This window comes from Poecile atricapillus, chromosome 1 (assembly GCF_030490865.1).
Source record: "Poecile atricapillus isolate bPoeAtr1 chromosome 1, bPoeAtr1.hap1, whole genome shotgun sequence".
Taxonomy (NCBI): Eukaryota; Metazoa; Chordata; class Aves; order Passeriformes; family Paridae; genus Poecile; species Poecile atricapillus.
In genome coordinates this window covers 65,000,369-65,028,008 of record NC_081249.1, presented here as the reverse complement: position 1 = coordinate 65,028,008, position 27,640 = coordinate 65,000,369, and the positions used below count along the sequence as shown (strand labels likewise).

The following is a 27,640-nucleotide window of genomic DNA, read 5'->3' as shown; positions in this document are numbered from 1 at the left end:
GCAAGTGTCTTCTTTATGATGAGCTAAATAGCTCTTCAGACACTGTTGGGCATGTTTCAATTCCCTCAGCATAAGACCAAGTGTACTGTGAGGGCTCCAGCCAACCTGCCTGACCTCTGTCCAACCCTGCCGAAGGGCATGGGTTTCCTGTTAATCATGTGTTACATTTGCCAGCTGTCTGCAGATGTCTCAGATACCTTAAAGGGTCTCAAATGACCCTGAATACCTATCTTTAAACAGTAGGCTACAAATGCACTGACTAGTCTTCCTTGGATATAATAGCTGCTTAGAATAGCTATCTTAGGATGTAGACGTCTACCTTATCCAAGGTTAGGTGAAATAAATGCTTTCCAAAAAAACCTGTCTAACATAGCATGAGTGTAATTCAGTGCAGTAATGTCTCTCCCTACACAGAGAGTTCTGGAGAGGAAGTGGATGAAGGCTTCCAGCTCCTGTTGAGGTTACTAGAAGCGTCAGGTCTACAGCCTGGATCACTCCCAGAAGGGCAAGGATTTGGGTTGTGATTATAACTATGAGCTACTTATAGCTCACAGTTATAATCATACTAAATGAGGTCTAGGGGTTGATATTCCAGTAAAGGGTAGCATGAATATAGAAGTTCAGTGGAGAGAATAGATAAAAGAATTCCACAGACATCAAAAAAAGTTTTCTGCTCCGGATAGCCATCATTTTTTTTCTCTTTTTGTTTTTTTGTTTTTTTGGTTTTTTGTTTGTTTTTTGGTTTGTTTTTTGGTTTGTTTTTTTTTCCCCAGAACGTTGCTCTTTACAGTGTCTTTACTTACTGGGGTATTTTTAGTGATTCAGGCTGTGTGGAACCAGCAGTGTCCACAGCCAATGTAGTGTCCAGGCCAAAGGCTTGATGGACTGCAGGTCAAAGTCTGACTAATGGGAGAAGAAAGGTCAGTGAGTTACGCCAACTTAAACAGCAGAGAATGCCTGACATTACTGTGTTGCTTTCACAGAATTAATTTTTCAGAAAAGGCTGCTTAGTCTTGGTTTACTGACAGAGCATGAGGTTATAGTTATGTGTCTTGGGAAAATGTATGAACTGATTTCTCTTGTGTGTGCTGTGGGAGTCTGCTGCAGTTCTGGACAAGGTTCATGAAGAAGTGCTCTTGGAATTTCTTTTTACAGGGATTCGAGTGTAATTCAGGTAGAATGGAACCATTAATACATAAAAAAATTACTCTGGAGATCTGCAGGATATTTTACTTTGCTTCATCCAGCAAAATACTATTACTATCCATAACTGTAATATTATTATCCGTGTTACTGTTTTATTTTAAACTGCCAAAGAGAATTAATCCTCAGCCTGTTGTGTAGGTTCTTCCAGCCCTGAATGAAGATTTGAAATCTCTGTAAGATGAAGAATAAATCCCAATGCATAAATTCAGCATTAAAAGAATGGTAAACTTGTGTGGATATGGTGCTGGGAGCACATTTATTAACATTTATGTTGGTGATATAAAGCGAATATCACTGGTAAGCAGATGCTACGGATTCTGTGATGGCAGAGAAACACAAAAACTGTGGGCCAGGTCTTTGTCTTAATGAGTAGTTGTTGCTTTGTTTGCATCAGCTGAGCTGCAGAATGAGACTGATTTTGAATACAGTGCAGCTGCCGTACTCAGTGAAGTTTAACTGAGATCATTCTTGCATAAGTCTGTGTGTATGTATCTATAGGTACTTATGTATGTATATATAATTATTTTGATTAAGATATATACAGAGAGAAAGAAACTTGCAGTATAGGAATGTATGAAAGAGCATTCCATGAAAGTAGTACATCTCAATTTTCTTTATTAATCTATGTACAAAGAAAGCTGGCTTAAGTTCATCAGTTGAAATGCATATGGTTTCTTAAAATATAGGATATGTAGCTGCTGGGAAGAAATTCAGATTCTTCCCAAAATCTATATGAAAAATGTAAATATCCATGGTTGAAAAATGTGGTGTCAATCATTTGAGCATATCAGGTGTAAAACTCCTTAGCATTCATTATACTCTCCATATTCCACACAAACTGCCCTTAATACATTGGTGTTAACTTATACTGTTAACTCATGTTAACTTATAAATTAACATTCATACGGCATTATTTGATGATGATTGCACTTCACACTGGCTATTGGGCAGATTCAAAACGTAAAAATGAACACTGGCCTTGAGTTCACTGATGGTGTTTACAGTATAGTGCTGAAATGCTAGGAATGGAGGGAATTGTAAAGATAATATTCTCTAAAACATGAAAGTTTATAATTTTTCTTTTCCTGTATTAATAATAATATTCAGGCATAGGTTAGAACATATAAATATTATACTTACTACAGGCAAGAGATTTATATTTTGTTGAGTATGTCTCTTACAGAACTTTAAGTAATCTAAGCTATTTTCTTGACACACTTTCATTTTCATAGGAAAGTAATGGAAGTTTTCACTGTTCTATTATTGACCCAAATAATGCTGATTTCTTGACTACTAAGTGTCAGAACATTCTGTGTATTGACTCAAATATAGAACTGTAAAATCACAGAATCATTAAGTTTGGAAAAGACCTCCAAGATTATAGAATCCAACTTTTAACTGAACATCACCATGTCAGCTAAGTTCCAGTCATTTCTTGAACACTTCCAGGGATGGTGACTCCACCAACACCTCAGGCAACCTATACCTGATCACTCTTTAATTGAAAAAAAATTCTTCCTGTTGTCATACGTGAACCTCCCTTGGTACAGTTTGAGGCCATTTCCTCTTGTCTTGTCTCTACTGCTTGAAAGAAGAGACCGACCCCCACCTTGCTACACCCTCCTTTCAGGCAGCTGTAAAGAATGATAAGGTCACCCCTGAGCCTCCTCTTTTTCAGGCTAAACACCCCCAGCTCCCTCAACCACTCCTTATATGATTTACTCTCTAGACCCTTCCCCAGTTCCACTGCCATTCTCTGGACATGCTCCAGCACCTCAATGTCCTTCTTGTAGTGAGGGGCCCAGAACTGAACACAGGATTTGAGATGTGGTCTCACCAGTACTGAGTACAGGAGGACAATCCCTGCTCCTGCTGGCCACACCATTGCTGACACAGGCCAGGATGCCACTGGCCTTCTTGGCCACCTGGACACAGCTAGCTCATGTTCAGCTGCTGTTGTCCAGCACCCCCAGGTCGTTTTCTGATGGGCCACTTTCAAGCTACTCTGCCCTCAGCCTGTACTCAACCCTACTCTGCATGGGGCTGTTTTGACCCAAGTGCAGGACCTGAACTTGACCTTGTTGAATCTCACACAGTTGGCCTCAGTGCATCAATTCAGCCTGGCTAAATCCCTCTGCAGAGCCTTCCTGCCCCGAGCAAATCTGCAGCAATCTGCTGCATCATACCAGACTTTGTTGTCTTTCCATCATGATACATTATGATTCTTTAAAACATTTAACAAAATTCCACAGAATACTTGGTTACTGATGACTTTATATATGTTTATAGGAGTTCCCTTGTGTGTCAATCATAGACAAAAAAATTGTACAAAATGTTAAATAGTAGATTCCAGAGAGCATTCATGAATTCACAGGAATAATTCACAGTAGGTTTTGCACTATTTCTATTAATAGGGATTTGTGGGGGTTTTAATTTTTTATTTTTTAATTTTTTTTTTAATTTTACAACCAGTGGGTGTGCAGGAACACTAAGTGACAGGGCATATTTTATTATCAGATTTGATTTGATCTAAACAGAGATTTAGATATTATAAAGCTAGCTTCACTCAGAACTGCACGATATAAGAAGAGAATGCATGCTTACTTATAAGTTGAAATTGGAAAGAGGATAGCCGTTCTGGGATATGCTCAAATTTCAACTGTTAATCTGGAATATTTTAATCATTATGGCTATATGTAAGTAAACTTATATGTAGTAAAAAACAATATACTTTTATTTTGAACTTTCATGCACTTTTGCATAACATTTATTTTATTCAGATCTTGTTGCATACTTGGTAATGGAGCAAAGAGTTAACCTGAAAGGTTACAGCTTTCCTGTAGAATGTACTGTCCAAATCTCATTCTCAAGATCTCTTAGGAAGAAAAAGTTTAACCATAGTCTGAATGAATGTCCAGGCCCACTTTCATGCTGTGGGTTTTGCCAGCCTTTTCTCTGGTAGGTTTAAACAACTGTTCTGCTTATCAAAATGTGACTCGGAGAAGGCAGTGTCCTTTGAGGACACTAGTGTGAAAACTGGCTGTGAAATTTGTCTGATACATACGGCTGGCACAACTGTAGCTGTTGAATGATGTTAAAGGAAAGCATAAGAAAAAAGGTTGGAAGGCTTGGCCTGTATTGTATGTCTATGTAAGCAGCTACTGTATTTACCCCGAGAAGGGCTTGTGAGGGCAGACTGGGGAAAAAATGGTTTCTGCAACCACATATGTGTAGGAAAGAGAGACAAGTGTGTCCTACAACCTGTAGAGTGCACTGTCAAGAAACACTGAGAGAACCCAATCAAATCTACCCTCATTTATTTCCCTCTAGCCAAAACTAAACCTTTTCTGTCTATGGAGCAACACAGTTCCTTAGTGAGCTACTTAAGACAGAGCCTAATGAACTATCTACGGAATCAGCAGGGTTGAGGAGGCTCAGCAGAGCATCCATCTGGTAAAGCTTTGCCTCTGCAGGACTGAGTCATGTGGCACTATCCTTTGTGCCATGAAGAGGTACCTGCTCAACTGGAGCCTGTTTGTGTCGCTTTAACAGGATGCACATACTGTGTCTTGCCCCCATATTCATGTGCAAAAGCATGTTAAGGGATCTTGGTGACTGTAGATTGAAATACCTGTTCAATAAAAGAACTACAACCAAGGGCTCTTAATGTAAGCACATACTAGAGCAAATGTGTCTGCATTGAACAAGTAGTTTTTGAGACAATGCACACACATTTCTTTTCACTTTTCCCTCCAATGTTATTTAACATAAGGACCTTTATCAAACTTTTCCTGAAAGTTGCTCATTAACTAGAAAGTGAAAAGAAAGTGCTTTCCCATGGTTATGTTAGACTGTATTACCCTCATTATTCTCTCAAGAACTTACTCGGGGAGTATGTGAAGAGGTAAAGAACAGAGGTATTGCTTGTGTCTCAGCAGCTAAGAAATCTAAAATATATTTTTTTTATTAACATGAGGTAAGAATCATGTCAAAAGGATTAAGAAATATGTTTGGACAAAGATGTTTCAAGATCACAATATGTTCTCTTGAGATATTTGAGTGGAAGTGTGTAAAAAAATAACTTATTGTGAGACCTTCGGACTATGGCACCCAGTTTTAGAATCATAGAATGATTTTGGGTTTGAAAGGATCTTAAAGTTCATCTAGTTTCAGACATTTTGTTCCATTTAATCAAAAATCATCTAGTTTCGTCTGTTCAACAATTTTTGGGGTGTTACAAAAGAGGAGCTGGAAACAAGGGCAAGAAGCCCCTGCTTTCACAGGTGGAGATTAGTGAGAATATCCCTTTGGTCAGTTTGGATTATTTGGATTATTTTGGACTATTTGTCCCCCCTGCCAAGCTCTTGCCATCCCCAGCATACTGAAGGGTGGTGGAAAGTTGGAGAGACAATGCTGTGCCAGTGCTGCGCTGCAGGAGCCAAAAACACTGGTTATCAACACCAGTGAAAAGCACACCACTGTGAGGGCTGCTGTGGGGAAAATGAACTCCATCTCACCACACCCAATGCAACCTTATAAATAATGCTATTAGTATTTTCCCTCTTGGAATAGAAAGGAGAAAGCGACCTAGGTAGACAAGTGATTTTTTTAAATAGCCAATGTAGCAGGTACTTCTTTGGAAAGCTTAAGGCTAGAGTCCACCCTTCCAAGTGACAAGATAGGACTGACCAGTAGAGTTAAAGCAGAAAAATTTCTCTGGCACAGGGAAACCAGTCAAGGATCTGATTTAGCAAGGGTGTGGACATGAGTAAAGTTACACGTACAAATGTTAGAATGATGGCAACTTTATTATGTATCACACAACTTTTCAGATCTATCTCTAAATAAGGAGTCACTGCCATATTTTTCTTTAGAATGTGTGGCATACCTTGTTTTGCACAGGATGATCAGCAGTTTATTGCTTTCAAATTGACCAACTGGTTGCTCAGCTTTCATATATGGGCTGAAATACACATCTTTCTGGGGTGTCAAACAGAGGACCAGCAATCAGTGACATTTCATATATTGCACAGTTGTCTGTATGAAGATTAATACCTTTGCCATCTCATTTTCTGCTGTTAGCTCAGTTTATATCCACACCTGTTTGATCCTGTAGAACAGAGAATAAAAACCTGTGAGTGTAAGTTACGCATAACCTCTTATGTACCTCTCATGTGCCACTCATTAATCAATCCTACTAATTAAGGCGTCCATTTTCTTCTAGAATTAGGGTAGAAGAGAAAGAAGTATTCTTAAAAGATATCCAGAGGAGAGGCTTTCATAAGTAGCTCTATGACAATCAGTGACTAGAAGGGTTTCTGAAACCATCGATACTTACGCAGCTGGGGGGCTGCCCAGGCTGATTGCGTCTGAGATATCCTGTTAATCTCACTATCAATCTATTCCAATCACTAGCAATCAGTGAGCTCTGTCATCTTCTCATGTCTGCCCTGTTCTCCAGCCTCTGCTGCATCCTCTATTGTTCATGGCCCTATGGTCCATGGGGCTTCTGTGGCTGTCCTGGGGTGACTTTATGATACTGGTATCCCCAATCGTCTGGTTTATGTTATATATTAAGTTCTGTACCTTTAAGACTGGCTCTGAGAGCAAGAGAGGGGGAAGAAGAAGCTGCAGTTTGTGTTAAAGAAAAACATCACTCCCCCACATCTCGCGCCTGGACTGTGGTGTCTGCAGCACAGACAGACAGCGGGACAGAGCTTCTCTCTGGCTTTTAGTTAGTTTTAGCTAGCTGAGGCAGAGGAGTTCCCTGGACCTTTGTTTTTTCCCTTTTTTCCTGGATCGGTGCAAGCCTGCTCTGGACTGAACACCCAGCCAAACCCCAGGAGCTCACGCCTGTGGCCCACCGTGGCCTGGGCCTCAGCACTTTCCAGCGCCGGAGGGACTGATAAGAACCTGAGCGAGCCGAGCTACACCACATGAAAAGGACTTTTCTTCCTAGACTTGCCATTCCATCGAACAGCAAGAGGTTTTATTATTATTTAATATTACTCAATTTCTGTTAAATAAACAGCTTTTTCCACTTCTCTCCAAAGAATTTTTTTCTTTCTTTTCCCGGACCAGAAAGTGAGGAGGGGCATTTCCCTGGGGAAATCCCCATTTAGAGTTTTCCTCCCTAATTTGCCCTAAACTAAGACATGGAATGGGCTTCCATGGGCCTCGGTCACTAGCATGCTGTTGCATCCTACAAGAAGCAGAAATCGTAACAGGTCTCAGGGGCACTGTCACATTTACTGGGGAAAAGAAAATAAATATTTTGAACAGCCATGAAATCAGTTTAAAGTAACAAGTTTAACACCCCCAACCAAAAGGATGAAGTAGGTGATGACAGCTCAGCACTGTGTCATCAACTTTGTTCAGATTGCTGCAGGCAAGAGCTTTCCCAGCAAGTGCCCCCCATGGTGCTGCAGCCCAGGGTATTGCCCTGGTTTGTGTCTCAGCAATCTCAACAGCTACAGCAGGTGACGTGGGAGGCTGAGGTCATGTCCCAACAGGTGAGCGCTATGCAGCTCCCTTTCAAAACAGGGTGGGAGGCAGCTTTCTTTACAAGTGATAAACATTTGTGCTGGCGGGCAAGTTCAAACCTCTGTGATTGCGCCTCTGCACATTTCTGAATGAATTCTAAGGCAAAAAAATTAAAGCTGAGACCAGAGAGATACCCAGGCCTTCACCTGTCTGTATGCGATAGCCAACAGATTTGGTGGGAGCCAGACTTGATTTGACTTGAGAAAATTACTGCCTTCCTGATGCTTGGCAAAAAGCTGAAGGATTTTTTATATCTCAATACATGTGGGAGAGCAGTGGTGGAAATCTTCATCGAGAATTTTTCAGAAGCTTGATGAATGCCAAATCAGCTTAAATAGCTAAAACAGTAATCTTTTTTCAAACCAAATAAATGTGAACCATTCATAAATAAGTTGTTAAAGTCTGTTATATAATAAAAACAAATTTGATAATAAAGATGCAATTTTTCTACTGCTGATTTAAATTTAATTTCTACATATCTGAAAGTGTTAGTGAAGATTTCATGCCAAGTAGAGGGAGAAGAAATGATGCGTTGAAAGCAATGTACTATCAAGACAGAGTTGTCATAATTTCACAGTCTCTTCTGTCCCCTGTCCTGCTTTATGTCTGTTGAACTTCTCTCTTGGAAAGCTCAGAGTGCTCATATTATTGTGGACTCTCAACTCTACTCTTCGTTTCTGAAGTACTTTTGTGTGCTTTCTTTGTATATTATATACTTACATACCATATATTATATATATAATATACAGTATATTATATAATTTTTGCATATTTTTAATATTTAAACATATTTATGACATCTTGGCTTGAATCTTTTAAGGAATCTTTGGCTTCTTCCAGTTTTTTATTTTTTCTTCTTGCAATATACGTTATGACTACAACATAGAAATTTCAGATAAAATGATACAGGAATATATTATAGTTACTGCCATAGGAATATGCTGCCTGTTAGGATATACTTTAAGTAACAGTAAAAAATTTGTCATGATATAAAAAAAAACACATTACTGCAAAAATATTTTTCCTTAGCAGAACTAATATCTTCAGCTACTCTGCAAGTCTTGTCTCAAGTCAAAGTTAGTGACTTCAAAAAGAATCTTTTTCTGTTCTTGTTTATATCAACTATTTTATATGTTTTCTCTTTTTTAATCTGCTTTTGCTGAGCAGGACTAAATCACCTGCAAAAGGTTGTCTGTTTAACACAGCGTAAGAGGGATGAAAGGAACCACAAAGGAGTTTCTCTGGTCAAATAATATTGAAAGTCCAATACTGAAATTACCTGGTACAATTACCCTGAAATGAATTAAAAATAAATGTTAAATGAACCTGCCTGACATTTGTTCTCTTCCAGTCAGTCGTACATTTTATTTGTTGTATTGCCAGAACAGAAAAGGAACTTAAATTCAAGTCTCTGGAAGGAAATTCTTAATTAAAGAAACAGTTCAATCACTTTGACACGGAGTTAAAAGAATGTTCTTTGTGTCAATGCTCAGTGAGTTATAGCAAGTCCAGTTGATAAAATGGGAACACTATTCCAATTTGTTTAGAGTAGGTTTTGCAAATAATACCAACCTCTTTAATTCCTCTTGCATGCATTTGCCTCTTAAGTCTGTAAAATTTGAGCTTTATGAGTTTGGATTGTGGTCTGAAATGAGGAAGAATTTTCTGCAAAGACAGTGCTCAACAGCTAGAAAAAAAAAGTTGAAAAGTTCAATTACTTTTTCTTCAAAGGAAGTTTGACAATTTGACATAAAAAAAAAATTAAAATTCATAGTAAAAAATTAGAGGTCTCAGTTTCAGATGATACCCCCTCATGCATCCTGGTTTTAAGCAATAGAATGATTTTGCAAGCATTGAAATATTAGGCACGTATGCAGGAGTTTGCAGTAGTGGGTTCTAAATGAAAATGTAATCTAATGAAAGGGAAATTGGTCTATTCTTTTCCCAGAATAGAGGAATTTCTTAAAATAGTATAATATGTAGTGAGATAATATTTTTATTGTAATTATATTTCTCCTGAATCCTGTTCTATTGTGATGTCTTGCATTTGTGAGGTTGCAGTACACTTTTCTGTTACTACTCATAAATTGTCTGGGGCTTAGGATGTACCATGACCCTCAAATTTAACACTTTCTCTGAGTAGGCTTTAAATGAGAATAGCTTTCCTATGGCCTACTATATGTGTACTTTAAAGGTATAAACCAGAAAAAAAAGTCCCCTATATGACAGTGACTAAGATGAGCTAAGCCCGTTATTCCGTGAGCTGAGGAAATGAACCTTGCTTCAATTCAGCTGGAGCCTCTTGGGAGAGTTGTCTGGCGCCACAAAACAAATTAGTAAGCAGAGACTGAAAACTATTAAGTTTATTTTAAGAATGTGTTGCCAGAGATCTAATAAATTTACTTGTTGCTGCAGGCCATGCATGTATGAAGCCTTAACTAATCCAGGTGGTGTTTTTTTCCTTCAGAGGGAGGTGCAGGGTGTGGATCTTTAGGAAAAAGGTATTGTGCTTTAGGTAATGTGGGCATTGTTTAATGATAGACATGACAGTGGTATGTTTGGGTTTTCTCTGTTAATGCTCACAAGGCAATTTAAATTAATTTTCCCACACAAAGTTAGTTAGTGACTTCACAGAATGCTAATTAGTTTAATGACAGCATGGAAATAACTTTATAGTAACAGAACAGTTCTTCAAAAACAAAATATATTCCTATTGTTGCCATGCCTAAATATTCCACAGATTACTTTTGAAGTGTTTAAATTTCCAAGTTTACCATATTACAATTCAGGACCAGTTGTGTCTTTGGGTTTTCTCAGGACCCTGCTTTGTCAAGAAGATCACTTAACTGGGTTTTAGTTAGCCATGTAGACTGGTGCGTTGAACACACTCCCGTTACATTCAATGGGGTGGATCAAATCTTTCCAGAAGGTGATTCAGCTGCACAGATAAGATGTGCCTGCAGTTCCTGAAGGTGTAGTTCTTTCAATTTCTTGTGCCTAGACAGCTAACTTTAATTAAACATACATCTTTTATAGGATAGCAATAGATGTTATGAATCCTATGTCTATGAAAAATCTCTTGTAAAAATCTATAAGGCAGGTCTCTGGTCTTCACCTTTTGTGGAACAGGAGCCTGTTGATTATGTTCCTGTGCTCTGTAACCTGAGCAAAAATATAATGTGTTTGGCCAGGAGTTTTTTTTCGCTGGAGGTATTGAATTTATTTGCTCTGAGTTCTTTTCTGCTCAGAAGCAGTGGTCATCCTGCAGAGCTGGTCCATTGCTTACAGCACAGAATCCAAAACCAGCAAGTGGATCTTTTGGATTCCCTGGAAATCAGTCACAAACTAAGTACTTAATATGCATAAAGGCTTTCAAACACACACAGTTCTCAAGCATCTTTTTTTGATGATTCAGATGTGGTTGCTCTTTATCTATCTTGCTCTTTTCCTTTGAAAACTCATAGTGTCTTGGTACAGCCAATAGAGTGACAGTGTCCTGGCACTTCATGAACTAATTTCTACAGAGCTGATTTATACTGAAATTAACTTAAAGCTATGAAATTAATTGGCTGAAGAGCCAGTGCATATTTGCTTGCACAGTTTTTGTTAATTAAAATCAGGTTAATCTCTTAATCAGAACCCAGTTAATCTACAGAAGAACTGGACAAAGACTTAAACTCTGAATTCCTTAAATTAACCCAGCATGAATCTCCAGACTGCACCTGGAGACATCCTTTGTGATGCTTAGTTGAATTTTACAAGGATCCAAATTTAATGCGCACTTGGTAACCTTGACATTCATGTCTTGTCTCTCGCTTCCTCTTCCTTTTTGTAACAAAGCAGCTACATGGTATTCTTCAGATATTTCTTCTGCTACATGACTTCAGCCATTTGCTTATTCTGAGCCCTGGCAAATGTGGCCCTTCCAACTTGTTTCTTGGGGGTAGACATAAAACAGAAAAAGGAGTTACAGAAACTACTGAAAGACGGAAACTGTCTGCAGTTCATTGGATACCAGCAATTACGCTCCAGGCAAGCTAAGTCCGTAATGCTGGGACGTGTGTGTTTTCTCATGAGAAGTTCAGAGAAAGCATTGTTTTAGTCCCTAATCACTAGGGGCTGGTTTAGGGGGTTCGTTTTGGCTGTTCTGCAAAAATATTGAGTTACAGTGGCAGATAGGCTGCAGGAGGGTGCAGAGTTCAGTAAGTTATTTTAGTGATCGGGGTCTATTTCAGTATACTTGAAAGACACTTGCAAAGGTGGAGCATTTTAGAGCTTTTCTAATCTTAGGATATCTTATGCATTGTTAAATTCAATTCAAGAGTTTCTAGAGCCATATGTTATGTGTTGGGTTTACTTAGGTAAATGGAAGTAAAGACATCACAATTCACTTCTGCAATTTCCATATGAAATTAAGTCAGTTTTACAGTATATTCCCTTTCTGATGGTCATAGCAGAAGGAATAGCATTTGATCATAGAATCATAGATCAGTTTGGGTTGGAAGGAACATTTTCAGGCCATCTAGTCCAATGATTGACTCAATGCTCTAAATACATTGAGAGCAGAACATTTATTGTCTACTTTATTACTGGGGGCAGTGGGGGTGGGGGAGGGTTAATAGTTTGGCAGAAAAAAAAAACTTACTTGAGACCTTTGACTTTCTAAGCTGAAGCTAAAATGTACTGGGACCATTACACAGTGCAGTAAATCAGAGTTGTTGAAGCTATGTGCCTTGAACTGGACATATAATGTCTATATATTTATTCTGAATCACCTTCTGTAGTCAGGTAAAAATAGGTTTATACTTTCTATTAATGACTAGAAAAATAGTGTGCGGGAGTGGAAAGTGTTGAGGTTCGCAGGAAGCTTCATGGCTAAATAGGGAATCATGATGCTGGGGACTAAAATTTCTTCACTTCACACCAGATTTTGCTTCTAATACACTTGCTGATGTAACTTCATCCTGGTATATATTAACTGACTTGGCACAAAAGAGGCTAATCAGAGATTAGAATATGGAACAGTTGTCTCAAAACAGACAATTCCCTGTTCTTCCCTCTCTCCGTATCTTTGAATTCAAGTTCAGATGTGGGTTCATGTTTTCAGATGCTTCATGTCCCTACTGCAAAAAGAAGGGGAGGGTAGTGCCAGCTTAAATAACCCTGTCTGAATGAGGCACCAGATAGAGCCAAATATTCAGAGCCAAGGAAGAAAGAGTGTAGCAGACATGCGGACATGCAAACAAGTCAGCAAGTATTGCATTGCTGTACAGTGATCCCTGAAATGCAGGCAGACTGTTAATACGTCACAGTTGCTTTGATTCTCCTTATTAACATCCTTTTGCAGGGTGTTTAGAAAACAAAATCAGAAGAGGAAGGAGAAAAGACCAGTAGTAAAAGTTTTGAAGAAATGCTTTTTTCTTGGTGCTTTATTTACCGGTTGTTTTTTCCCACTCTTTCTTGTTTTTGAAGTATGTTCTTTGTCCTGGAGGAGTTTCTGGGTTGGGTTTTTTTCCCCATTAAGCAACCTTAGCTAATGACTAAAGAGAGCAGATACATTGTACCTTGAAGCTCTCCAGGTCCCAGATAGCTCTGTTTGTACAGACATACCTTGTGCACACAGTGGGTCTGTGTGGCTGTGGTTATGCAGGGTAGGCACTCTTGCTGATTCATCGGATTTATGCCATGGATACTCAGCAGGGAAGTCAATATCTGCATCAAAATGCATCAGTTTCTGTTGTGTCAATAAGTGAATACTGAGGTGCAGTTATATGCTTTCATTTAGGAATTAGGGTCTGGGGTAGCTCCTAAGGACCGCAGAACTACAGTCAGACTTTCCTTACACAATGGCCATATTTTATAGTCCCTCAGGTCAACTGTCTCAAGATACACAATTTAATGTTAGAATTATTTTTTTAAACTGTCTTTACGTAGCTCTGTGATCTGTTTAGAAAACTGGAACCAATTCTCTCCTTCTCTGAGCTCTTTGCGCCATGATAGAAAATTCTGGCAATCTAATCTGTATTTTTTCATGGACGATTTGTAACTTTGAGGTATCTCAGCAGCATGGCTGGAAAGATGAATGCTTGAATGGGAGTATTAATTTAAATATTTTTCCCTTCTAGCAGTTGACTGGCCAAGTCCTCCTCCCCATCCTCTTTTATTCATGTTGTGTAATTGAAACTGTTTTTTCCAGATGACTTGATCTTCTTAGGAATTTCTTGTTTGATGACCTATGCAAAAATAATGCATCATTGTTTTCTGACAGGCAAGCAATTTGCTGACAGGATTTCTATAAAGACCTAGATATAAAGGTTATATCTATCTTTGCCTTGTCATATACAGGCAAACCTTTTCAGAGGGTTTTGTCCTCAAAACCCTCAGTCATGAGGTCACTTTTTGACTTTGATCCTTACCTTCAGTTTCTTAAAAAGTTTGTAATGTGTCTCACAGCTCTTGCCACTTCATTTCTCATGAATCTCTCACTGCACCACCTCCTGTCTGGCTTCTGATTTACCACTGCTGCAATCTGATCTCTGGGAAAATTCAGGAAACAAGTTTTCCTGCCTCGCTCTGGCATCATCTTGCCAGCCACATCTCACTGACTCACAGGTCCTTTGGATTTACCTTGTTCTGACACTGCCCTCCTTCCATTTGTGTAGTTTTAAAAGTAATGGCTTCCCTCTGGACTTCTGATGTATTTGTACTGCCAGCACTTGTCTGGGAGAGGAATAAAAGCAAAACTGTCACTGGGGTATAGTAGCTTAATGATTTGCCCAGCAGCTAAATGTCTGAATGTGCCCAAGGGCAGAGCTTGTAAGCAGTGCACAGTCCATCTGCTGATAGAAATATTATTGTAGGACAGATGCTTACTTTAATAGTGAACCAAATTAAAGTGGCATGTGCTGTTTATTTCTGACATTTTATAACTTCTAAAAGCTACACTCTTAATATTCTTCACAGGCGATGTGTTTCCGAGGTGCTTGGCTCTACTATGTTATAGCAGTTTCATCCAGATTAGGCAGGGAGGAATTCATTTTACCCAGCATTAGATGTCTGTAATAAAAGTGTCTACAATGTAAAGGGTCACAACAAGAATTTTTAAAAGCTGCAGAGGAAAAATGTATGTATTTTTGCATATTTCAAGGCAAAGCTAATCTCATTCAAAAATAAATGCCTAATTCAAGTCATAGCCTTACAAAACGCCTCTTTTCTGGGTTTGGATATTAAGACAGTTTAGGATTTCTACCTGAAATTAAGTAAGGTCTATCATATGCTTCTCGCTTTTTGTTAGAGGTCTGTGTTTTATTCTATGGGACTGTGAAATGGCTTGTAAAAATCAGAAAACGTCTTTTGAACATGAAGAAAAAGCACAAAGTGAAGGCACAAAGATTTAAAATACCTTTATTCTTTTCTTAAAATATTAAAGCCGATGGGTTTAGTAATGCACATTCTAAATGGTGAACAGTGTATATTGCAGGGACTGAAGTAGGCCTGTAATAATGGAGGCTTGCTGTAACCCCCTTAGGAAATACACTTTATTGTTTGGTTGTTGGGGGTTTCCTAATCCTATAAAAAAAAGTAGAAAGAAACAGCTGAAAGCAAGAAATAGATGTAATGAAGGCAATATTAAATTTTTTTTATTGCCTTTCTTGTGCTTTTTTTCTTCCTAAATTTCATTCATAAGAGGCCTGTATGTGAGATGTAGATTGTGTGTCCTTGTCCACAGCACATTTAACCTTGAGTTCTTTGGATAAGAGAAATTATGCCGGATTATTTTTTGCTTCCTATCCTATGGTTAGAATATCTTTTGTTTAAAAGGATGCACTCTGCTAGAAAATTTTCCTTTACCTGGGCAGTTTCAAAGATCTGACATTCTCATTTGAAGTAAGCTCATGCAGCAGTATTTATTCTCATTAATGGTACGAATAGGTTCTCTCTCCTCTAAAAGACTTGAAATTTCCATCCTTTTTATATGTCAGGAACTTTTATCCTTCTGTTAAATTGTTGTCATATTGGGCAGTGCATTTAAGGGTGGCACACAAATGGTTTTTCTCGCGGGATTAGAGAGCAGGGCGTATTCTGTTACATTTGTCTCCAGAAATTAGTGGGAAGACAACACATACGGCAAACTTAATGCAGGTGCTGTTGTAGCTGCTGCTGTAACACTATGGCTGCTGGTTCCCTGTGGTGCTCTTTAGTTTTTGATATGTGTGTTTGCAGCCTTCCCCTTTGCCAGTAATGATAGGAATCAAAAGAGCAGAAATGAGCAGGGTGAGGAGTGCAGGGAGACACTCCAGTAACCATTTCCCTCCTTTCATTTACACAGTACCTTTGCCTCCCTGTGAGATTACACAACTATAGTTCCCGGGTTTTTTCTAGTAGGCAGGTCAGTAAAGAAACATAGAGGCTTATCTTTGAAGCAGAGTGAAAGCACTGCTTTCAGTGAGTGGCTGCCTCATTTTTCAAGAATGGAAGAAACTAGAAGGGGAACCTTCATTTCTCTTCCTCCAGTAATTAAGCCATGAATTAATTTAAATGCTTAGATATGTCTCTCTGCTGTTCAGAGGAATTACTTCCTCCAATCACCAGCTTGGGTACAGAAGAGTTAATTTCTAAAGGAAATTTCTTGCACATTTATGACAGCTGTTACCTGAGCAAACGTTGTTCTGTAGCAGCACCTTGTGGGAAGGAAATCAGACTACAGTCTCCCACACAGGCCAGCATTCCCAGAAGACAGTAGCCGAGTGAGCATCTGCCATCAGTGAGCTGAGCAGCTAAAGAATTATTGATTATTGCTAAAGAACTTATAGGATTCTAGAGTAATAGAAAGCACATCCATTAGGATGATATACAGAAGGCATCCCAAATACACTTTCATTAATTCTTGATCTTTTTCTCTTGAGATATAAGAAAATTAGTTCACTATGTTTGTATGCATCTAAGGAAAAAAATTATTCCTATGTGTAGCAAATGTGTTATGGTTGAGTTCTTTACTTGTAATTTCTTAGTTTTAAATCTTTAAAACCTCTGGCTTGTGATGTCCAGATAGATACATACCTTACCCAGGATAAAAGGTTGCATTAACTTCAAAAGACAAAGTAATTTAACAAAAATGAAAAGTTATGATTACATCTTTTTAATTTTGTTTTGCAGGAGGCAATAAGCTGAAGAATCAACATTTTCGCCTAAACTGGGCATGGATCTCTTTAGAGAAGGAGTATTACTTAGTAAATGAAGACTCTAAATATCTTGATGTTGTTCTTAAACGGAGAGGTTACCTGGGAGATACCTCTTTTATAAGTAAGTTCAATTCTAACCTTATCAGTTGCTTCTATAAATCACTGCCCAGCCAGCTAATATAATGTATCAATACAACTATGTCCTATAACTGCTGTTTCATGATAAGCAAACTATATTTAAAGGAATATGTTTATTAAAGAGTGTGTCTTTTATATGCTATGTATATGATTTCTTTAGTTCAATAATGAAATTTTCCCTTTAGTGTTTTTTTGTTGGTTTTTTTTGTCTTCTGCAATTAATTTTTTAGTAAACAACCCAAGACACGGTCCTTCTTTCTTTGATTTGATTGATAACCATTGTTAATTTGTTTCAGAGAATACAGGTCCTGTCCAGATCTTCTTTTCCATATAATGAAAAAATGCAGTTGTAGCAATGGAAAAGACAACAATAAATATATATAATTTTCCAGGCAGGCTGTTGTGAGCTGCTCTGACCAGCAGCGATGGGCATTAGGCTTGTTTTCTTCACTCAGTGTTGGCAGTCAACTGAGGCTGATACAGGAGGTGTTGAAAACTGTTTGCAGTGTCTGGGGAGGGAAAAGGTGAAAAAAGGGTTGTGTTATCACGTTCTGCAACCTCACACCTGTTTCTGTCTTCTGGATCTGTTTCTTCCTCTGGTGCATTTCCATCAGGGAACATTATCCTTGTACAATTTCACATTGAAACCTGTGGTGAGCTTACACTGCGTAGAGAAAACTCAATTTAAAGCTTTTTCTGCAGAGATATGTAAGCATTTTCCTGGCAAGGTTCTGTTTGGGGCTTTTTCCGATTAAAAATCTGAGTTTCAGGTAGCGAGATGCAGCAGGAACACATATTTTAGCATGAGATTTAGGAGATACAGACCTTAACCAACATGATCTTACTTAAAAGACTCTGTTTTGAACAATGAACTTTGATTATTTCTTTTGAAGAAAGAAAAAGAATGGAAGAGATAAATACATAGTTAAGCATGTGTGGTTTAAATTGATTACTAGTACTGAATAACAGGCACTGATGTGATTTCTGATCCTTCAGATAGTGTGTACAACATTTTCTACCTACGGATTCAAGGTCAGTTTCAGTATTGAGCTGACTGAAAAATCTGCAAAACCAGCTTGAGTAACTTGCCTCTGACTACCTTAATCCTTCAAGTGGAATTATAGAATTGGAAAGAGCATAAAACATACTGGCCAAGATGCTTACTGGCCTTTCTGGTCTGTTTGCAGTGCCAAAGGGGCTGAAGGTTTATAAGTTTTATAAAATTGGCTATGACTTAGGACGAGGCACAAGCCTGAAGAAAGAAAGTCAAGGTTTGTAGGGAAAGGTCATGTGTTTCAATACATTACACAATGCAACTGGAAGAAACAGAGAAGGGAGAAGTTCCTGAAAACCTGAGAAAAGATTGAGATTTCAGTTGTACCGTGGGATTTCAACAAGGCCAAACACATTGGGAGTTGGAGACAGTTCTCAAATACTTCCTAATTTCCATGAGGGTCTTTCAGAAAGCCTTAAACTGGGAGTAAAATGCCTGTGAAAACCTTTTTCAGAGCAGTCTGAATATGAGGCTGAAAGACCTGTGCCATCTCTCTGGATTGAGTTGTTTGAATTTTTTCCTATGGATCTGCAGCTTCAACTTCATTTTAACCTAATGATTGTTGTTATGCAATCAACGAAATAAGAGGATAATAATTTTTAAAAATTCTTATTCCAATGGGAATAATGGCAATGGTTCAGGTTTTGCATTTTCTTTCATTTTTATTCAGTATATTTTCCTTTGTGTCTTTGTGTTTTCCTTAGCTTTCCCTTTAAAGTCTGAAATTTCCAGGGGTGTTTTTATTTTTTCTAAGAGAAATAAAAATCTTCTAGGATTTCAGGCAGGATGCTATTTAAATGTTCTAGAAAAGAAGAGAGCCCAGAGGATTAGAAGGAGAGAGGAAAGTCTGTTGTCCTATTTTGACATCCATAATTGAATTATGGGGAAGTGGAAACTTGATGTAACTCCAGAGAATGTAGAGTTTTTCCACCTCTATGTGTGACACGCAATATAAAATTGATCAAGCGTGATGGATTTAGTTTGAATGTTCTCAGTTTGTTAAAAGTATATTTTTTCTACGCATCTTTTAAAGGTGACACAATGGAAGAAAAATTTCCAGTGATGTTTATAATGACCTGAATTTCTGATTTTAACAGGTATTAGCACCAGAGATGGTACTGCCAAGAAAGATAAAGACTTCAGAGGAAAAGCCCAGAAGCAAGTGCAGTTTAATCCTGGTCAAACCTCAGCTACATGGCGAGTACGGATTTTGAGTGATGGTGAACATGAGCATTCTGAGTCCTTTCAAATTGTTCTTTCTGAGCCTGTTATGGCAATTCTGGAATTTCCTGCTGCATCCACAGTGGAAATTATTGACCCAGGAGATGGTGAGAACCTTTCCAGAGCTGTACTGCCAGTATGTGCATATACCAAAAGATAAACTGGAGGGCAAATGCTGTGAGTAACAGTGGATACTAAAGGTTAACTGTCCTCAAAATATTTCTGAAAAGAGTGTTGGACATCAGGTAGCCATTTGTCTTCTATCACTTTGTTTGGTGAAGGGCTTACTCAGGTAGCTTACTCATGTTTTTTATTAAATACATGCATTTTTTTATGATATGCTATTTCTAGGGGCTCTGTTTGTTTTTGTTTTAGGGATAACAGGTTTTCCATTAAATGTGTTTGCAGACTGAATGTGTCTGAAGAGAAGGCTGGAGACTGATTTGATTTACTCTGCCACAGTAATTCATGTGGGAGAGGATGGTACAGGAAAGTCCAGCCTGGTTGATCACAACAGGTTTGGTCTTGGAGCAGACTATTTGCATCTCTTAGGTCTCGATACCAGCCTGAGAAGCTCGGTAATTGTGAAGTTAATTAGACCAAATGTAGCACACACTGTGTTAAGGACAAATAAAATTATGGTTAAATATAAATTAAGAAATAAGCTGATTTAAAAAAAAAAAAAAAAAAAATTAGAGCATGCTCTGGTTGCTTTAAATCTGTTCAGCTACATCCAGATGCTTGAACCCATGGGCTGTAGTCACACAGAACTGTCCTTAAGAAACCTTTGAGTGCTGGATGACCATTACAAACTAAACTATATAGTCTTCCCTAATTCACTTTTTAAGAGTGTTGGGCATGGAAATTATGAGATGTGTCTTAGTTCCTGGTTACAAATGCAGGTTAGACCAGAGCTTATCTCACATCCATTTTTAATCACTGAGAAAAATAGTGCTTAACTTGAATAGCAGCATATATGAGACACAGAAATTACTTGAAAATGTGTTAAATCTCATCTTTTCTGTGATCAATAAGATGGCACAGTTAAAGATAATTGGCTGTGTCTTCTTTATGCCAACAACAGTATATTTCTTACAATACGATAAAATTTTTGCAGTCTCAGAGAATTTGTATTAATTATGCATAAAGTGAAGTTGCAGAGGGCAAAATCAAATGCACAGCTGCAAATCAAAGAATACCTAGAAGAAAACTAGATGGAGAACTTTGAGGGGAAGGACTGTGTTTACTAGCAGTTTCTTGAAGCTCAGGGTTTACAAAGCTCACTGAATAGGAACCATCAAAAGTTTCATTCTGCTTCCAGTGAAAAAATCATTGATTTGAATGGTGTAGCTTTAGGATCAAAACTGTGAGTTTGTTGAGAAAGCTGTACCAGCCTCTGGGGGTATGGGACATTAGTTAATGTTTTATCCCAAATATAAATTGCATAGGGATGTGGTTTTTCATACTGGCTGTGATGGTGTAGCTCATTCTCCTCCAAGCTTTTATGCTGTTCATAAAGTCTGTTAAACTTTTGTAGTGCCATTTTATTCCTAGTTGAATAATTATGAGAGGGAGAGAGAGGAAACTGAATAAATCAGATTCCTGCATGTTTTAGTAGAAGGTATGAGTTTTTTATTTTGCCAACTAAATTCTAAAGGGAGAAATAGAAGGAATGAAATGGGATTTTTTTTTTTTTAAATACTGCCTTTTGCTTCACTTTAAAACAAAAAAAAATAGGGCTTTGATATTTTTCACATTGAGTTTTTGTCTTGCCAGAATAGTGAGTAGCCTAGATGTTATCAAACCTGAACTACAGCATTTTTAAGGCAGGCTTTTGACCTTAAGTCATGCTAGTAGTAGCTGAAGAAATAAAATCTGGAACATGTTTTCAAAGAAGTCACTTTACAATTTTCAGAACAGTGTTTGCCAAAGTACTCTGAAATGATGAAAAATTTACTTTGTTCAGTCAGCTGATATCACTTAATTTTATATTATACGTAATTATATTCTGTTTGGGTTGCAGTGACTAATGAAACTGTAAAGGTGCTTGATAATTATGTGCATAGCAACCTTTTGTTCTTGAGGTTTTGAGAGAACAACAAAATTGATCCTGAATCCCAGTAACAGCATAAAACCCCACAATCTGATTATATGAGCATAAAATAATGAAGGAGTTCAGAATGCATCTTAGTGGGTTTTTTCCCTGAAAAATGATATGATATCCTTTTGTATGATACATTTTAGGGTGAGATTGCTTCTCAGACTTCACTGGCTGTATGGACTGGGTCTCCTTTTAGTGAAAAAAGGAGTGCAGACAAGTAACCAACTCAAATCAAATGTGCAAGTCAGAGTAAGACGTCAAGAGCTCAGCCTTGCTTCTCAATGCCAAATGATTTTCCTGGTTATTTTATTTTTTAAGTTAAGGAACGGCCCTGGTGAACCACAGCCTATGTGTGAACTATGCTATTGATGCTTCTGTAGTTAACAGTTAATAATTAAATACCATGGAAATAATAAGAAGATAGACTTTGTGGACAAATTCTCCAAACACTGGCTTGCACCATTAATCCTAGATAAACAAATCAGTCACATTAGAGACCACTTAATAAGGACATGTGAATTCAGACCTAATTATGGGATTTTCTTTTCCATTTCTGAAACACTAAGAAAATCTACTTCTCTCACCCTCCAAGTTTTAATTACAGTTTTGTAGCGTTGACAATAAATGCAAGCTATTTGTTGCACTATGAAAAATGCTCTTAGCTTATGTACAGGTGACTTTATGAGGTTCTTTTCTTTGCAGAATCAACAGTCTTTATTCCTCAGCCCACCTATACTATTGAAGAAGATGTTGGTGAGTTATTTATTCCAGTCAGAAGAAGTGGAGATGTGAGTCAGGAACTAATGGTCATCTGCTACACTCAACAAGGTAGTAGAATCTACTATAGAATAAAAACAAGGCAAAACTGGAAAAGAGACAGATATTTAAAAAATATTTATTCTATCTATTTTATGATGAAATAGTTTATAACTCTGTTAATTATTTTTTCATCTAAATATCTTCAGTCCCAACTGGAAATGTATTCATCTCTGCAATCTGTCAAGAGTATTACTAAATGCAGTTTAAAAATCATCATGGAGAGGTGAAGAGGATCTGTGTTCTTCATAATTCTGCAATGTTTTTATATGCAGCCCCATATATCTGAAAATGATAGGAACTGAAAGCACTGCAGTGATTGCCCTGACTATCCTTCACTTGTTTGTATCTTGAAAAAAATTATACAAAATTATATTCCTTAACTGTCTAATTTGTCCTTCCTCTGACTTTCAGTCTTTTACTAATTATACAAGTGCAGGGCATGGGGTTTCTACACCTGTAGTTTTAGTACTATTTTTTATCTGGAAAGCTGAAGCAATATTTTATGTAAAGTGATATAGAATCTAAATAATTTGTTTTCATGAAATTCTATCTGTTCTAGTCCACTGGTATCTTCAATACGGGTAAAATATACTAAGGTAGTTAACTGGCAATCCTCACAGGGGCTGTTTTGTCACTCTGTGTTTCCTATGATAGGCAAAATTCCTTCTGACTGAAAAGATGCAAATGATTTGAAGAACCACACTTTTCCATTGTATCGTATACAAAAGTAGTACAGACCTCAGAAGTGAGTCCATGGACCTGGGAACTTGTCCACAGCCCATCTTATCACCAAAAATTAAACAGAAATTAAAAGATAATGAAAATAAAATGCCACCTCTGTGAAGAGACTATCATAACCATGGCATGTATAGTGACTGTTTTCCTTTTATGCTGCAGGAACAGCCTCTGGCACTGCCCCAACCTCTGTGCTTTCCTACTCTGACTACATATCCAGGCCAGAGGATCACATCAGCATTCTACGTTTTGACAAAGACGAACGAGAAAAAATGTGTCGGATCGTCATCATCGATGATTCCTTGTATGAAGAAGCTGAGACCTTTGATGTTTTGCTGAGCATGCCCATGGGTGGAAGAATTGGTGCAGAATTCCCAAGTACTCGCGTTACCATTGTACCTGACAAGGATGATGGTAAGATATCATACAGTTGAAGTGATATTTCCAATGCAGGACAGAAACTACAAATAACTTCATAATCAAATCAGCATGTAGAAAAAGGGTTTTGATTTTCTTCCTGCTGGTTAAAACACATGCTGCTTCCATCTTGAGATTAGAAAATACTATTGGAAACCTATGTGGGTTTTTGAAAGTATTTAGTATTGTTATTTCATTGCTTGAGAAAATCATGTGAGCAGTGACTCAGAGCAAGGAGCTGCACCTTTCTCTTCTGTCACATTAACAGACCTAATCCAAGATGTCACCTTGCATGGGCAGCCCTGTTTCTGTGATTCTGTGTTCCCAAAGCCTTTGGGCCCATTCGGTCATGCTGCAGAGGGCCCTGAGGGGGCAGAAGCCATCTGGCAGATCCCAAGAGGCATATTTCTTCTGATTTGATGCATTTGAATTTCTGTGTAGAAGTGTTCATTTGTACTCTCTTTGTCCTTTTAATAAAGCAAATATTCAAATAAGAGTAAGGTTACTTTAGAAATTGCCTCAGTAAGGAAATACTGACAGAATTATGTAATTTGTTCAACTAGTTAATAGCTTTAAGATATTGCTTTGAAAGGGGCACTTCTGGTGGTGATTAGAAAAAGGGGTAGAGTAGAATCTGCACACGGTATTACCAACTGCTTTCAAAAATACATGTATTATTGCTGCCTCAAGCCTCTCCTTTAATGTCTCAGCATTGGTGTGACAACTGTTTTTCTAGGAGAAGTAGCATGAAAGCTTCCTGGTACAATTTCCCTCATTTATGCGTGGAGTTTGGAGACTGACATCTCAAATGCAAATTCTGTGATAGGACTACTGATAAACTGTTTAAGTCCTCTCTGTGAGGCCATGAACCATCTGTTGTGACACCATCATATTTCTTAAAGACTAAAGGGAGGAATTAGATAGTACAGTACTCTGAAAGTCTGATGCCAAAACAGACCATTATTATCAGCACAGTGATTTCTCTCTAGGTAAGGATATAAAAGGCAGCTCTTAAAGGCAGGAAGTCCACACCCATCTAATTGCCTCATAAATACTCAGTGTGCCTGAAATTTCTCACCTGTAATCCTGTGACAGAGGTGACTTTGTTTTCTCTGTGCAGCATTTGGGTAATCATATAGCATTAATGACTACAACAGGTTGAAAAAAGATGTCTTGTAAGAGATCTGATATTGAATGCAAGCCAAAATAAATCTTTATCTGACTGCTATTATAGCAAACACAAATTTTCATTTAGGAGCTTCTACAGCAGTTTGATTTGTATGAATAAATTTTATGAATTCATGAACTTTGAAGTTTGTGCATAGCAGAGTATAGAATATTTTGAGAGTAGCTATTAAAACTATGTATTCATGCAGAAGCTGATTCTTCAAAAATTGGAAGTGTTCTGACTGCTTAAAATATATATGGAAAGTTTGGGATGGAGAGAATGATTCTCCAAGATACTAGTTAAAATCAGAAATGAGCTGAAACTAGACCATCTGACTTCAGTGGGAATCTCAGTTACTCCCAGTCACAAGAGAGTATAAAACTTAATATTTTATGAAACCCACACAAAATATTAGGGAAGCAAATGAGAAATCTCTTTTAACACTACCATTAGAAAGCAGAAGTAATTTAGTTTGTGTTCCACTGTTCAGTTTTAAGTTTCTGCATTTATGAGCACAAGTTACCTCAGAGCTACAAACTTTTCTACACAAATTAATTTAACAAAGAATAATCTTACACAATAATTAAAAAAGCAGGGGAAGTGTTTGGGAAATTAGAATGTTTTTATTATGTAGCAACTGACATATATATGTTGGTAGGAGTAAAGAATATTTGGGATATTGAAAGATAAGGTGTCTTTGAAGGAAAGGTTTGGAAGTCTTTTTGCAATCACTTTTCTTTTTACACCCAAAATGTTGATATGTGGTATTTGGAACGATGTGGCGGAACTCCTTTTTAGCTTTCCGTATCAGTGAAAGAACTCCCACAAAGAATTCCAACACATGCAAAAACTTAACAACAATTCACTTACCAATAAAATTTCCTACCACGTTGTTTTTAGTTTGCGTAAAAATATAAAGCATGAAAAGTCTGTATTTTGTTTCATCTGATATCTGTTGCACTGCCTTTTCTATAAAAAACAAAGTACAGACTACAGAGTAGATAAATTATAGATTACACTTTGCATATTTATGTATTCACACACACTTAAAAATATACATACAAGCACATATTTATGTAAGATGTGAGCAATTTAGCACCCTGGCACTCATGATTGAAATTCTGCATAAATAAGCGGATGATTTTAAGCAGCATTGGTTATTAATTATTATTAGTAAATTCATTTTACTAAGTTAAACCAGTGTGGTATGTGAAAAAAAAAAAATTTCTTTAGCTTTTAACAGTAAGATTTAATTCAGGTGTCTAAGAGGTCGGTAGAAGATTTAGCATATATATAAGAGCCTATCAGCTGTAGCAATGCTGTAATGCTAAATTCTGTGGTCCACTTTTTTCTCTACTTCACATCTACTGATATATATTTCTGTTTGTTTATATTCGTCTTCTACTTAACAGAGTTGCTTTGGACAAATGTCACAGTGTGTCATTAAGTGATATCTCTGAGTAATGTGAGTGAATTAACATTATGCATTGTCTTCTTCAGGCCAAACAATAGAAATAGCAAAGGTCAAAGTTTAATAATACTACATGAGATCTTTTCTATGGAACTCAAGTCAGCACTACCAACATTGCCTTATCTACTTTGGTATTCAATGTGAATTAATTAGTTAACACTCACCTTCAGCACCTACCATCCAAGTCTTTTATTTCTGGAGAATCCCCTTAGGGTCTAACTAGAATGTCGTAGTTGCTATATAATCATGGCAATAAAAAAAGTAAGAGGTGTGCTCTAGTGAACTACAGTGTATTCACTAAATTCCAGACAACTGGAAAGTTTAATTGGGGATTATACAGTTGTGCTGTGCTGCCAAAGCAAAATCTGGAAAAAAAAATTGTAGTATTTAGAATATGCACTGGTATATTTACATATTGTGAATGGTGGTTTTCAAGTTGGTGCTGCTATTGGGACATTTCCTAATTTGGAAGGGTCTTTTCCTGATAGGTACTAAAGTTAGATAGAAAAAAATAAAAGAATTAAGTTAATGAAGTCAGAAGCAGAAAAAAACATCACATGGAAATCTTGGATTTCAAGTTACACATGCCACTACAGTTAAGGCACAAAAAAATAAAAACATGGTTTGTTTGAGTCAGATGTGATGGTTACTAACTGTGAACCATGGCAGAAAAGCATGCATAGGGAAAAGACCTATGTAAATCATCCACTTCTGGGGTGGCACTAATCTCACTTGGCATTAGCCTCTAAAACTTTAGACATCCGATTCAAATAGTCTGTTACAGAATTCTTCTATAGTTAATGAAAAAAGATGTACTCCCAGGAAACATCCCATCCTAGGACAAGTATCTAAATTGTTGATCTCAATCACCAGGGGTACCTGGTGCATCTGAATACATTGATTCATTGGTTTATGACAGTAGATCTAAACCCCACCACTGAAATTTAGTTTGCAATTACAAAAGTGTAAGCACTATTGGGCATGAAGGACATACCTCTACTGCATGGAGAGCACAGAGTTCAGCATAAAGGTCATTTGAAGGAGGCACCTTACATAATAGATAAATATTATTTATCTAGGAAAAGGAAGAGGAGGTTAATGTGGACTTTTCATTCCCCTTGGACAGAGGAATCCTGAAATTCAGTCTTAAGACTCACAAAAGCACTCATACCCTACTCTTCCATGGAAATGCCTTAATCCTCAAGCACTTAGCAGCTAAGCTAGATCAGCCTGGAAGTCCCCTCTGTCCTTCCAGCTGAAGCAGTGACTCAAATAATTTCATAGAGGAGAAAAAATGAGCTCTAACTCTTTTGTTAGTATTTATCTGGAAATGAAGAGCCTGTAATTTGGTTCCAGCACTAACAATGTTACTGTATTATATACAGTAAGTCTTATACAAAATGCTTTAACAAGCCCTGAGTCAAAGCTCTACTTTTTCATGGTCCCAGTACTTAGACTGCTGTGCTAATGTAGACTCTTTTTTACTTACTTGGTTTTTATTGTGGGCAAATTTAAAACTCAGTTTGTAATCACATTTGGAAACCTGAAGAGAAGAGGTGTGGTGAATGCAGATCTGGAAGTTTTC

The 27,640-nt window shown here is 37.5% G+C and overlaps 1 protein-coding gene across 1 annotated transcript in view; it reads left to right on the top strand.

Moving 5' to 3' along the window:
- The window catches only part of FREM2 (FRAS1 related extracellular matrix 2), a 124,950-nt gene that overhangs the window by 48,432 nt on the left and 48,878 nt on the right, over nt 1-27,640 (top strand). Inside the window, exons 3-6 of the mRNA XM_058829580.1 lie at nt 16,906-17,052; nt 19,221-19,451; nt 22,148-22,273; nt 23,162-23,413. Coding sequence (XP_058685563.1) covers nt 16,906-17,052; nt 19,221-19,451; nt 22,148-22,273; nt 23,162-23,413 — 756 coding nt within the window. The remainder of the gene's footprint in view (nt 1-16,905; nt 17,053-19,220; nt 19,452-22,147; nt 22,274-23,161; nt 23,414-27,640) is intronic.